This window comes from Mixophyes fleayi, chromosome 1 (assembly GCF_038048845.1).
Source record: "Mixophyes fleayi isolate aMixFle1 chromosome 1, aMixFle1.hap1, whole genome shotgun sequence".
In the NCBI taxonomy this organism is placed as follows: Eukaryota; Metazoa; Chordata; class Amphibia; order Anura; family Limnodynastidae; genus Mixophyes; species Mixophyes fleayi.
The window spans coordinates 396,322,129-396,336,039 of NC_134402.1; the positions used below are offsets into that span (position 1 = coordinate 396,322,129).

The following is a 13,911-nucleotide window of genomic DNA, read 5'->3' on the forward strand; positions in this document are numbered from 1 at the left end:
TATAATCTATTGCTATAATATATATCATAATATATGATATAAATATATTATAATCAGCAAGGTATGTAAACAAAAAGGAGCAATAGGGCATAGTTGCCAACTTTTAATTATTAAAGTCTAGAAAATCCCGGTCAGCGGGAGGAAGTGGGGCCAAAATGATGCGATCCGGCACGAATCACGTCAGTCACTAGGAAGTGGGCAGGATGCAGAAGAATAGACTGCTCACCTGGGAGTCTGGGAGACTTACCCGGATTTCAAGAGTCTCCCGGACTTTCCGGGAGAGTTGGCAAGTATGTTGTAGGGGGAAGGAACATATAAAATAAAATGTAATATAAAGTGAGGTTTATTTTTTGTTGAATTATTTATTTTCATTATTTAAGATTTATCATTTATAATAATAAAGTACCACTGGGTTAAGCAACACTAAAATTATTTATTTTTTTAAACATTATGAGTTTATGCATTTTATTGGTGCTCCAGGTGCTTTGCACAACATGGGAAAGATCAGGGTGGGCAGAAGACCAAGCGCGATACATAAGTTTGTACCGATGCTTCATTTTGCTCTGCACCAGCAACACCAAATTAGCATGGAACAATACTGTGCATGGAGCCCACAGCAGGTGTGCCTGTGTACTGCAAATGCCATGATTTTTAGTCCCAGTCTAGTCCTGGCTACAGGTTATTAGCTGTAAGTATGATTTGAAACATGATCAGAGAACCATGTTGCTAATGGCTGGGGTGAAATTGCAGATAGGAGATGCCAATCCTGGGCTATAACCTTCTTGAAACTCTGCAGGAGCTTGACTGGAGAGGGGGTAACAGTTTAGACAAGCTGTTACAGAGTCCGGACACAGAAAATAACTGTCGAGATACTATAAGGTCTACAATGGGTGCCAACCATATGGATGTGAGCTGTTAAAAGACTTTTGGATGACATGTCCATATGACAACCCCGTTTTTCACCGTTGGGAAAAGAAATGCCATGATCATGAGGACCTGCATCATTCAGCAGGCTGCATGCAATCATGTACACCCAAGTCTACAGATGACAGATCTACTCCTGAAGAAGAATTAGAGACTGAAAAAAATATCATTCTCTGTGCAGAAATAAGAGAAGACTTTTGGAGCCTTGTTTGGAAGGTCTGCCAAGTAGAGTATCAAAATGATACACTACAGCCTGAGTAAACAAATGGTTGCTACTATATTGGCAGACATCCTCAGTGATGTGGGACAGGACATTGGTGAGGTCCATGAATTGGATGTGTTGGCAAAGAGTGATCCTCTGAGCAGATTGGAATGCAATTCTAGGCTTCTTTGAGGTCACTAGAGGAAAGGAATTCATCCAACTTCATGGATTCCACTATTAAGGGAAGAAATTCCATTTTGAAAATGGGACAGACTGACTTTTGGAAACTGCAAATACGTGAAATGCTCCTCTGGTATCACTGGAAGCACCTACCCCTAAAAAGTGAGCTGGCCCTTAGGTACAGGAGGTGGAAAGGTGTCATACTGAAGCTGACTTGGTACTCTGGACTTGGTAGTCTTTTCATTAATCTGAAATATTTACAGGAACATTCATCGAGATGGAAATCTCTTTCCCACCATGACTGTTGATCTGTTTATGAAAGAAACTAGAAGCAGATAAACAACAAGCAGAAACAATATTGTGGGGACTATTCTGGGGAAGATGGGTACTATTTCTTACTGTAGCCCGATTGATAATTTTATCAAGCTTGAGTCCAAAAATAAGGGTTCCCTGAAAAAAAATTGCTAGCAAAAGACCACTTGAACTTGGGATTTCCTGACCAGGTATTGAGCCCTGTGATGGAGAGCTACTGCATTAGCAGATTCACATGGGGAGAGCCTAGCAGCCTCCTACACTACCTTACTCATGTGTCCTCCACTCTTTGACAGGCCAATGTGGCATCATCCAAGAGGGTCCTTTAAATTATTTGTTAAGAAGATAATAGTCGGACTGATCTAGGTCAAACGAGGGGCAGAAAGCTGGAACCTTCACAGAAAGCCACCACTTGTCACAGGGTCTTTTAAAGCTGTTGAATCTGGCAGAGGTGTGGTCATGTGCTTCCACAACCATGATACTGGTGAGTCAACTGACGGGAATTGCATCTTTTTGAAAGGGCATCCTCAATAAAGTAAAAAAGTTGGTGTTTTCGCTGAGTGCCTATTTCCATCATAATATAACTACCATAGGAGCTTTATCAACCAGTCTTATGCCGAGAGATTAGATAGAATAGAGGGATAGACTACATATCGATACCTCAATAGTCTTAACAACCTTGCAACAAACAGATAAGAGGTTGTCTTTAAGAGATTACGTATATTTGAATTCAACAAGAGAATAGTTGTAGTGGTGCTTTTTCAAACGATATAATCTACATAAAAATATAAATACTACTACTACACAGGATCACTACCTCAGTGTTCGTTGCAACAGAATTGACAACAGCTTCACGATTGTAAAGTTTTGCAACAAAATAGATCTATGCAAACAAGATATCCGACACCTCTGAATACAAAGTAATAAATTCCAGTGACTGTTTTATATGAGTGAATAAAAGAATATATATATACTCACTTGTCTTACATAAATACAATTATTTATTAAAAAACAAAACAAAAAAAACATACTAAAATACACCAATAGTTTCCCTAGGAATAAGGGAAACTCATTAATCAAAAAAGGAACAACAATGAAGACATACTCTCTCTATCATAAAAACATATTTTGATTTTTATAATAATCAAATATTCTAAAGCGACACACAGTGACTTTTAATTTCACTAATTGTAACATCACTATACACTGAGCACTATTAGTTATTTTAATATGTCGCTGTTCCCTTATTTGTATAAGAAATTTTAAAGAATTAAACAATAAAGTTTTTTAACTTTTAATTTTAGGAGAATAATTGAACTGTAAAAGACTCTCAAAACTACTTGCTGTCAGTGCACTATTCTAGAACGACTCTGCAGTCTATTGTTGCCCCTATGTGATATATCGTTTATGGCAGCACCTCTATATGAGATATATGAAATATTGATTTATTTCTCATAATCTGGAAAGAGGACAGCCGAAAATCTCATAACTGGTGCGGTAGCTCTTTTTTTTTTTCCTTTTGTCCTAATATAGGAGTTTAATTACACCGCTATGTCACTTAGATAATACTTCTAAGTCAGCAATTTGTCCCCTGAATCATTGGTAAGTAATAAACCATATTCCCATACAGATGCAAATATTGGAGTTGAAAAAAGTTTTAATACAGAAAAGATTTTTGATGCTACCTTTAAGAGCGGGCACATATTCTCCAGACTTCTTTACGACTTGCTGGTATTCAGTTACGGCTTCTTTATATGTGCCCAGGATCTGTTTGATAGAAGCTATTTTATACACACTGTACATGGAGTCCGGGTTCAGTTCGCTGGCTTTCATGAAGGACTTCAGCGCTGTAGTGTAGCCACCTCTGCTCAGGTAGGCTTCCCCTAAACACTCCCAGCAGTTAGCGTCCTTAGGATCAGCTCTAAGAGCAGCATGCAAGCTAAATAATAAAAGAGACAGCAATCAAAGCATCAGCAAGAGGAATGTGCACTGAAAAGAGGAAAGTATTGTTTTAAAATAATTCAATAATATAATCAAAAGGTCTAATTATTAACGTCTTATGCATTGACTGGTGCACACAGCTTTTATCGAGGGCCCATATAGAGTCAAAGAACAAATATTACTAAATTAAAGGACAGTCTCTATTCACAATGACAATATATATATAAAAATAATGAAAGAGAGGAAATTTTCAGTCTGCTGGGATTAATCATGCTGTGAAGAGTGTGTGTAAAAGGTGGCTGCCATCAATAGCTGCCTGTTGTCACACCCCATCAAAGCCATTAGGTTTGGAAATATGAATGCTTTAAACTCAAGGCAATATGACAGAATTCTAATCATTTACCACTCCTGGCCTTTCATCAATAGTCCATTTGCACTTAAAAACGTAATCAAAGAGGAATTAACATCTTACTGTATTAGGTGAGGGTTTCCCATTACCACCATACCAGTAAAGATAAGTAAAATAGAACTATTTATTTTTCAGCTCGAGACTCGGGTACCACAGATACAGTGCGAGTCTTAAAGGATTTCTCCACCTTTGTTAAACAGACTAATGCTATAATTTTTTGTATTTCTCCAACAAATGTGGGATGAATATATACAAACATTCTTATTATAGGAGTTTACTTAGGTTCCATGACGATGCCTATAACTCAACTCAAACAGCTCACCATTCAATAAAGAAGCTGTGTTTTATCTTCTCTGCTGCATAGTTCTTGCACCATCTTTAAGAGCCCCTTGTCAATCTTTTGAGAAGTGCTAATTTTCTCAAAATGCAATAAAAAGAAGGTATTTGTGTGACATCATTGAGGTGCAGTATGATGTCATCAGGAATGTGGCAACATGTGTTAAGCACCAAAAATATGAGTGTCGGCAGAGAGACACACAAAACGGAGTTTGCTCAAACCTGCCTAGAGGTATAACTAAATCGCAAAAAACAGATATGCGGTTATAAAACATATATCCGAGGCAGAGAGGCACATGGGAACTGTGGAAGACACATGTTCATACTTGGCAAAAGAAATAAACAAACATTCTTCAGCATCAACTATAGTTGTCTCAAAGAAAATTGATGATATACTGTAGAGAACGTACCAATTTTGCCATGTCGGCCTCCCCAAAAAAGCTGAAATTCCTGTAATCATGGCTGTCTAATTCTTATGGCCTTCTAGTCCTGCTTTCCTAAAGAAAGATCACACCATCTGGTGCCTCCCAAGATATTTTATTGCGAAGCTCCTGAATTCTAAGCATTTGGACAAAGTATGGGCAATAAAGATACAATCATTCAAGACAACCATAAATTATCTATATATCCAAGTTTTTCTCTACACATACAAGACCAAGAGACAGTCGTTCTTAGAAGCAAATAAAAGGCTCAGAGAGGTTAATGTCAACTATGCCAAGTTGCATTCTTGAATTCTAATGGACTCTGATAGGGTAGAAGTTTATACTAGCATCTAGCGTTGTGAAGAACCTCATGTGCTGACTATCAAACATTCTGAGTTTTCCAGAATACAACATAGCATACTTGAGAGGAAGTGGCTGAATCAATTCTTTCCTTCCCAAATAGGAAGTCCCCGGGTTAGGATGGTTTACCTGTAGAATATTAGAAGACTTATAGGAGTCTGATGATGTTAAGAATGTTATTTAAAGCATATAAAGAAAGGGCATTCTTCAATCTCAGAGATAAGCCCTGATAGTAGTAAGGACCCTGTGCTTTGTGAAATATATCGTCCTATTTAAGTTTGAATCACAGTTGCTGTACTTTGAGCCACAAGCAAGGGTCCAAACTGTCAATTTTATATACTCAATATTTACAACATTGGGTAGGAGGCACACGCCACGGTTGTCTCTGGTTGCTGTGCTACTTGTAAATAAACCACTTGTACAGCAATTTGGGCTGACCCTCACATTGTGGGTTTACCGGGTTCGGATTATGTTACGAAAATATATGCTGATAACAGGCTCCTAATATCTCCTTGGCCAGAATACTAGCAGTTATTAGTGAATTTGAGATGTTTTTCTGACCTTCACATAAACTATAGTAAAAAGAGGATTTTGGTACTTATGTCAAATCTCTTTCTCTGAATCCATCTGGTGGACACTACTTTTTGTATGAGGGACACTCGGAGTTGACACTTAAATAGTTAACTAACTGCTGCTGACTCCACCCCTCTGCAACCACTGCTAGCCTCAGTATAATACAAAAGCCCCAAGGAAGGAACCAAACAAACAACATCCAGCAGAAGAGCAAAAGGGAGGGAACGCAGTGTCCCCCAGATGGATTCAGAGAAAGAGATTTGACATAAGTACCAAAATCTTCTTTTCTCAGTCATCCAATATGGGGGAAAACAACAAAGAAAATCTTTTGGCGCTAAGTATGGCAGTGATCGGGAGGACCAATGCATGAGGTCTGCGACCTCGCTATCACAAAATAAAATATCAAAATATTGCAATGGTTCATTAAGTCACCAAAAAACCGTTATTGCACTGTGGATGTTTGATTATACAATCAAGCCCTACACAGCTGGTCCGCCGAGCCACCGTGACAAACAGCCCAGGTCGCCCCCACCGAATACGTGGAGTGAGCTGTGAGCCTCTCTGGCACCGGCCTGCTAGAACTCTCATAAGCCTGCTGAATCGTAGATGTAATCCAACAGGCAATGGATTGCTTAGATGCCAGCCAACCACTATCTGTCGACTAGATCCTGAAAAACCTTAGGATGCAAGGACCATTCCAGTGGGAGGATCGCTTGCCTTCTCAAGTAATCGGCCTCCCAGTTGTCCACCCCAGGAATGAACACTGCGGATATGGCTGGAACAAACCTTTACGCCCAAGACAAGACTTCGCTCGCCACTGCCATGGCGCTTGCGCTTCTTGTCCCGCCTTGGCGGTTTACATAGGCCACTGCCGTGACGATATCCAATTGAATTCGGCATTCCTCTGAGAAGAGACTGCGCCCCCAGAAGAGCGAGGAGGATCGTCTTTAATTCGAGAACATTTATTGGCAGGAAGGCCTCCCTGCTTGACCACAGACCCTGTAGGTGAAGATGGAGGACCACTGCCCCCCACTCCCCTCAAACTGGCCTCTGTGATCACCAAGATCCAAGACCATGGAACAAACGACCGACCCATCACTAAGTTCTCCGGGTTTGCCCACCAAAGAAGGGAGAGACCGGCAATCCTTGACAACTGGAAATACTGAAACTCGAGATGAAAGGGAGATCGATCTGACCCAAAAGCTTCATGCCCATCAACTTGGAGAGTCGAGTAGAAAAAAAACCTTCTGTAGACTGGTGTCCATGAGAAGACCCAAGAACACTATGCTCTGGGACGGAACCAACTGGGACTTTTGTTGTTCCAGAATCCGAAGGGTCAGCAAAAGATGTTGATCCAGGATGCTCTTCGTAGGAGCTTTGATAAGAAGATCGTCCAAATAAGGAATTATATTGATACCCATGGCCCGCAGGCTGGCAGACAGACCAAAAGAAAACGCCCTGAATTGAAAATGGTCCGTCCCTATCGTGAACCGAAGGAGAGAGTGATGTCCCTCCCACACGGGAACATGGAGATAAGCGTCTTTGATGTCTATCGATGCTAAAAACTCCCGGGGTTCCAGTCCATTGATGACGGAGTGGACCGATTCCATACGGAACTTGTCCACTCGCAAATGCTGATTGAGTCCCTTGAGGTTTAGGATTGGCCGAAATGACCCATCATGCTTTGGAACCAGGAATAGATTGGAATAAAATCCCCAACCCTTCTGGGAATCCAGCACTTGACAAACAACTCCTGCTGAAAAAAGAAAATAGACGGCCTGGTCAAGGCCCTGCGCTTCAGAAGGTCGCGAAGAGGAGGAGTTGAGAAGAACCGTTTGGGAGACGGACCCAAAAGGTCGTCACATATCATCTGGATATGATCCCCATAATCCAGCTGTCTCATGAAGACACCGCCCACTGGTCTCTGAAGAGTTGCAGACGGCCCCCCAACCCAAAGTTGTGAGGAGAGGTATGTTCCCATCATGCTGGGGCCTTGTCCGGGGTCTTGGAAGAGGAATGCCTCCTGGGAAAGGAGCCCCTTCCCCTGTAAGATTGTCCACGGGTCTTGCTGACGCCTGACCCGTGCCAGAGAATTGGCCCCGTGAGGAGTGGCCCCGAAAGGACTGCCGAAAAGTACTGAACCTAGGTGGTCTGGCCCTAGGAACATACACCGGCAAAAAGTTACTCTTTCCACCAGTGGACTGGGAAATCCAGTTTTGAACCAAATAAAAGCGACCCAGAGTAAGGTAAGGCCTCCAGCAATTTGTTTGATTCAGCGTCTGCATCTCAAGATCGCAGTCAAAGGGCCCTTCTAGCCGCCACAGCCGTGGCCGAAATAGAGAAAGCCACCGAAGTCGCATTCTGGGGCGAATCATAAAGATAACCCGAGGCTCCCTTCAAATGGAGAGCTAAAGGAAGGAGATCAGAATCCTGTAAACCTGCTGCCAATTGGTCAGCTCAGGTTTCCATGGCTCTGGCTACCCACGCAGATGAGAACATGGGCCGGAACTAAGCACCCACTGCCGAAAACATGTTTTTAAGGAAACTCTCAGTCTTCCTGGGGTGTCCTGTAAGACCGGAGAGCTAGGCACCTGCAAGGTGGTATGACGGGCCAAACTAGCTACCGGCATATCCAACTTGTGAATCTGCTCCCAGCGCAAAGCATCCTGGTCCTGTAGTAGATAAAGGTGAAGGAACTTGCGAGGAAAGGAAAATCTCCGTTCCGGGGGTTTCCATGCAGACTCCGCAATCTCAGACAGTTCTGAAGAGGAAGGAAAACACACAGACTTTGGATTTTATCGTTTAAAAAGACCCTGAGCTAAACTGCTCTGCTCCTCTAATTCCACAAAGTCCAAAGACTGGGGTACCGCTAACACCTTGGTTTCTGGCATTGTCCTCCCAGTCACCCCATTGGGTGGAGTCAGAATCCTCCACTAGTTCCCATTCTTCCTCTGAGGACGTCTCTGAGCCGAAAGCCGAAAACTTAGCATGGGATAACCTAGCCCGTTTAGCCCTAGGGCAGGCTTGGCTATCCTGTGGCTCCCCAGGTGTTGTGAAACTACAAGCCCAAGCATGCTTTGTCAATATACAGCAACTTATTGCTGTAAGGGAATGCTGTGAATCCACAACACCTGGAGTGCGACAGGTTAGCCAAGCCTGCCCTAGGGAGAAGCAGCCCAGGAGAATCCAGAAAGCGATTTAAATGTTCTAATCTTCTCCCCAAGGAAGAAGACCAAGCCGGCTGTCCCTGGGAAGTCTGAGGGGAAGGGGAAAGTCCCTGGGAAGACGCCCCCATGTTAACAGCTGAGGCTGGGTTAGTAACCCCTTCTGATGAATTAAACGGAACACAACCTGCGGCGGAGAGTACAGGGGCTCCATGTGCCTCTGTCTGTCGGGCAATGAGCTGTGCGAGCAAAGAGACCGATTGGGCCAGTAAAGACCCCCAAGCCGGCACCCCCGCAGACAGCAAGGACGCCCCCTTTGCCCACTTGTCCTGGACCCTGGCTACACACTGCACACAGAGCGCATTCCAGCCCATCTGTCCCACCAGAAGTTTAGCAGAACACTTTCAACAGACATAAATTTTGACACTGGCAGATAAACCCTCATCTGACATGATAATTATCAGAAAAAAGGAAAACACCAAAAATTAGCAGCAAGCACACCACACACACAGGGTGAGCAGAAACAGGAAGAGCGTTTTGCTAGGATCTCAACCTCAAAAAACCACGTCCAGCAATAAATTAAGTATCACTATGTATTAACTTTAACTCTCTCCTTTAAAACATGTGTCTCTTTTTCTGGCCACACACAACAGGAGAAAATAACATCACAGATTTATAGCACTCTTCTAGCAGAATATACTAAATCAGATTATTCAAAAATTACATAGAAATGGTCCCAGGAGATAGGTCTTTTAGATGATTGGGAGCAGGCCCTGATTATGCAATCAACTGTCTCCATTGGTGCAATAGTAACAGTACTGAGATGGGAGATAATGAGAGCATGGATACGAGTTTTGGTTCATCTTAGGTGAGAAAATGGTATATTCTAGTAATATTTTGAAAGTGGAAGTGAGAAAACTGGGAGAGAGACCGGGTGTAAGGGTGTGGAAATGGTACTGTTTTCAGTGAGGGAGATTTCAGGGATGCAACATGAATGCGAAACAAAGATAAAAGATTGGTGTGATCTTCAAAGGAAGAAAAGGTCCAAGGTTATGACCTGGAAGGCGCACCATGCAAAAAGTAGGATGTCCATTCTACCACCTTATCTGTTTCCGGGTCTGGAATGTAGCTCAAATGAGAGATTTCCAGTGAGTGATGCTTGGAGAAGTGGATTTAGGGGTAGCTGGTTCCGTCCCACTATCTGACCAAGCACAGAATATTTTGTCTCTCTTCCAATGAACGGTATTAGGTAGGCCAAATTCTATTATTATCATTATAATTATTAGGTAGGCTAACTACTATTACACTGGTTTAGCTATCCACCAGTCACTGGGGATTTCAGGCTAGGTCACAACTTTTCCTCCCCCCCTCCCTCCCTCTCCTTTCTTTCTTACCTCCTCCTCAACTCTCGCATACACCGACAAACTTCTGCATACCTCATTCAGGGTTTCAATCAGCCCCTGGCTGAAGTCACATGTTCACCTACTTACAATATGCAATTGGTTTACTTTTCTTGTCTAGCTTTCGAGATATCATTTGTTTTTGTCCTCTTTTGACCATGCTGGATAATTGTGATACATGTGCCGAAAATTATATATAGTTTTCAAAAAAACAATACAAAAAACATTTACAAAAGAGAACAGTTAACATTATTGATACAGAAAGGCTATAGATACAATTTCAAATAACTGTCTGTAGACACTTACTCAGACACTGCTTTAGAATGCTGTCCAACTCTCAAATAGAACAGGCCTCGTCTAAGCCATGCCCATTTTGCTGTTCCTGCACTTGCCCTTTCTGTTACGACCGACAAAATGGCCAATGCTGTGTCCTGAAAAGAAGGAGATAACAATTTATGTGTAGAATAAGATATAGGCAACACACATTTTACAATACTATAAGAATAGGAGATGTCTGGAACAAACTTTAAGTAGATGAGAGTAGAAACATAATCGCAAAACAACTGAAACAAAACTGATAACATTTCATAAGTATAAAGTACATTCCAAATTGCCTAATTGGTCGTTTTCTAGTTTTAGGTTTCTAAACAACCAACCTATATGTCACAAATTATTTTAAATTACAGTAAAATATTTTTCTGCAGACTTATTCAGAAAACAACTTGAAGCAAATCCATATTGCAAAAATGTAACATTAACACAATGAAAATGTCATAGAAAATAAAATGTAACCTGAATTGTCTGTCTGCCTTACCTAAAACATACCACTATCTAGCACACCATTCTGTCTACAGTACCAGTACCTTGCAAAGTATAACAGTATATGTTTATTTATATAAGAGACTCAATATAGATCTAAAAATAAGAGCAATCAATTCTCTGTTCAATTTGTGAGTCCATCACTACATTAAAGTAGAGACCAAAAGTACAATCATCAGTGAACAGATTATGAAACACTTGTTACTCCACTTTGTATTCAAGTGCACTGTAATTTCAGATAGTTCAATACCATGTCACCGAGCTCCACACTTAAATCTACTGCCGCTGCTCCTGATTCTCCATCTCTCCCATCCAGGTCAAATGCCTTCTTATAGCAGCCACGAGCCCGGCTTCTGTCACCAGCTATTTCTCGGTAGTAATGACCCAAGTAACAAAACACTTTGGACAGACCGGGGTCCAGTTTTGCAGCCTGTAGGTCAAAAATTAAATAAAGTAAGATTGAAGAGGACACAATACAATTATAATCTTAACTTCTAACTACTATTTTTTTGTTATGCAAGATAGTCAGCATAGTGGGTTAATTAGTTTCAATCTGAGGGGGGTGGAAATTTAATATTTACTTAATTATGTGTACCGCATTAAACAAAAACAAAAACAAAGTTAGCCTAGACTATATTTTCCATTTTACATTTAAATACACACATTTATACATGCAGAAATACATAAATGCATACACAGACACAAACATCAGTGTTCTCCTCAGAAAATTTTGCCAGTCGGGTAGCAATAAGAAGTAGCTAGGTGGGGGCAGTGCAATGATTCCCAATAATAATAATGTTATTAATTATCCCCAACACTTATCTTATTCTTAAGGACTCTGGAGGTTATTGCCTGCTTGCTGGACATACTGCTGTGCTCACACAGTGACTGAGTGGAGCACCCAGAAAATAGGTCTAGATATATTTTGCCTCTTACATATTGTGTCCCCCTCCAGTATTCAAAGCAAGTACCAAATCTGCTAATCCCTGTATCTATTGCATGCAGTACCAAGCACTGCCCCCTTCATGGCTGCTGCACTACTAATCCCCTTTCACAGCCCTTCTCTTGTGGATGGTAATAGGGATCAGTGCAAGAGGGCAACAGCTAACATTACATTCTAAGCTGTGTGCACTACTAGTCTTACAACCATCATAAGAACATCCTATAATATAATATACCACACTGTATACAGCATGACTAGACAAATTACTCCAAAATTAGGAGCCATGTTATGAGCCAAAGTTATCATGTAAAATGGGACACTAAGGAAAAAATCACACAATCACATTCACCCTACTGTGCCTCTCCCCCCCCCCCCATATACCAGCAATATCCTCTCCCACATACGAGCCTTATGCCCATAAATATAGTGCTGAATGAATAATGTACACAGTTAGGAACAGCTTAAACTGGCTCCTAGTTTAAATACCTACCATGCACAGTATTCTGTATTACTGTGCTATTACACAAAATAAACATGGTTCTCATGACCATGCCACTTTTGCTAGTAGTTTCAGCATATAAGAATGAATAGGATTTGCTATGAAAAGCCTGAATGTGTTGTTGTACTGTGCTGGTATATGTAAAACTCATGTTTTGAATGAGGATTTCTAGAAATGAATATGTTCTAAAAGGGCAGATTGTGATCTACCCTTGATGTAACCCAGAGGCATAAAAACAGACCCAATAGAAGATGGTATCGCTATAATAATTAATACAGCTTAATAAAAATATGTACTAAAGAAATAAAATAATAAATACAATTTAGTTAAATTTGGTTAATACATATTGTTTTTAACTTTTATTTATTATTTTAGCATTGCCCTTTCCTTACAGATCTAATATTCATCATATTTTTGTGTGGGTGCCATATCCCAATTTAGGTTTAGCGGCTTTTCTTACACTGTTATAGCACCGGTATAGAAACTTTTTTTTTTCTTCAAGCAGATGTTATTGTAAAAATAACTGACAAAATCACCTTTAGAAACTGTGTAACCGCCTTTGCTTTGTCTCTCTTGGTTTCTTCGCTCATAAACCAATAAGTGAGCCCAAGGTAGAAATAATAGTTTGCAATCTCTGGATTCCTTTCAATGGCATTCTGAAAACTAAACATAATACTCAAGTTTGCGCATGTATATTTAATGTGTTTAGGAAACGTAGCAGCATGAATCTTCTCCTTTGAGGGTCACACACCAGTGAACAAGTTTCTGACTAGAGACAGTATAGATTCATGTGACCATAGAGTATTTATAATTAGGCACACATACTGCATTAGGCATTTAGGGTCTCCAAATCCAAAATTGGGAGCAAATCCAGCTAAATGTTGCAGCTTATGCACCTGGACATGCAAGGGATGGAATTGCAATTTTCTTATAATCATTATCAGCAGCTATTTCTATAGTGCCATGAAGGGAAAACATTGAATGCTGTAGCATTAATAATGTAAAGACAGCTTTTGGAAAAATCACTGAATGGTGTATTTCTATCTTAGTTTTGCTCATATACATTCCAATATACTACCAAATGAATGCTTGAGGGAGGAGACCCCTCCAATAAGTGAGTAATTAATTTGCCGTCCAATGTTAAAACTTCAAATCCAGAGATGTGTATTACGGGTTTCTTCAGGAAATTCTACATACATTACTGCTCAGACACACAGCAGAACATCCCACCTTTTCTCTGCCTCTGTGAAGCTCTTTAGAACGTAATGTAGATGGCCCTCCAGAAAATGTGCCTCTGCAAACTCAGGGTGCAACTGCAGAAGTTCTCTTGAGATCTACAAACGATCATACAAGAACATCAACACAAAGCCACTTTCATTTGTTTATACATTTCGATCATTCAAGAGGACAGCAACTGTTGGACTCTC

The 13,911-nt window shown here is 40.9% G+C and overlaps 1 protein-coding gene across 2 annotated transcripts in view; it reads right to left on the reverse strand.

The window, feature by feature from the left end:
- Nucleotides 1-13,911, reverse strand: part of SKIC3 (SKI3 subunit of superkiller complex) — a 124,689-nt gene that overhangs the window by 69,811 nt on the left and 40,967 nt on the right. For both annotated transcript variants that reach the window (XM_075181094.1, XM_075181103.1), the window contains exons 13-17: nucleotides 13,715-13,818; nucleotides 13,021-13,147; nucleotides 11,293-11,472; nucleotides 10,530-10,654; nucleotides 3,304-3,557 (exon numbers count right to left, since the gene is read on the reverse strand). In XM_075181094.1, the coding sequence (XP_075037195.1) occupies nucleotides 3,304-3,557; nucleotides 10,530-10,654; nucleotides 11,293-11,472; nucleotides 13,021-13,147; nucleotides 13,715-13,818 (790 nt within the window). The remainder of the gene's footprint in view (nucleotides 1-3,303; nucleotides 3,558-10,529; nucleotides 10,655-11,292; nucleotides 11,473-13,020; nucleotides 13,148-13,714; nucleotides 13,819-13,911) is intronic.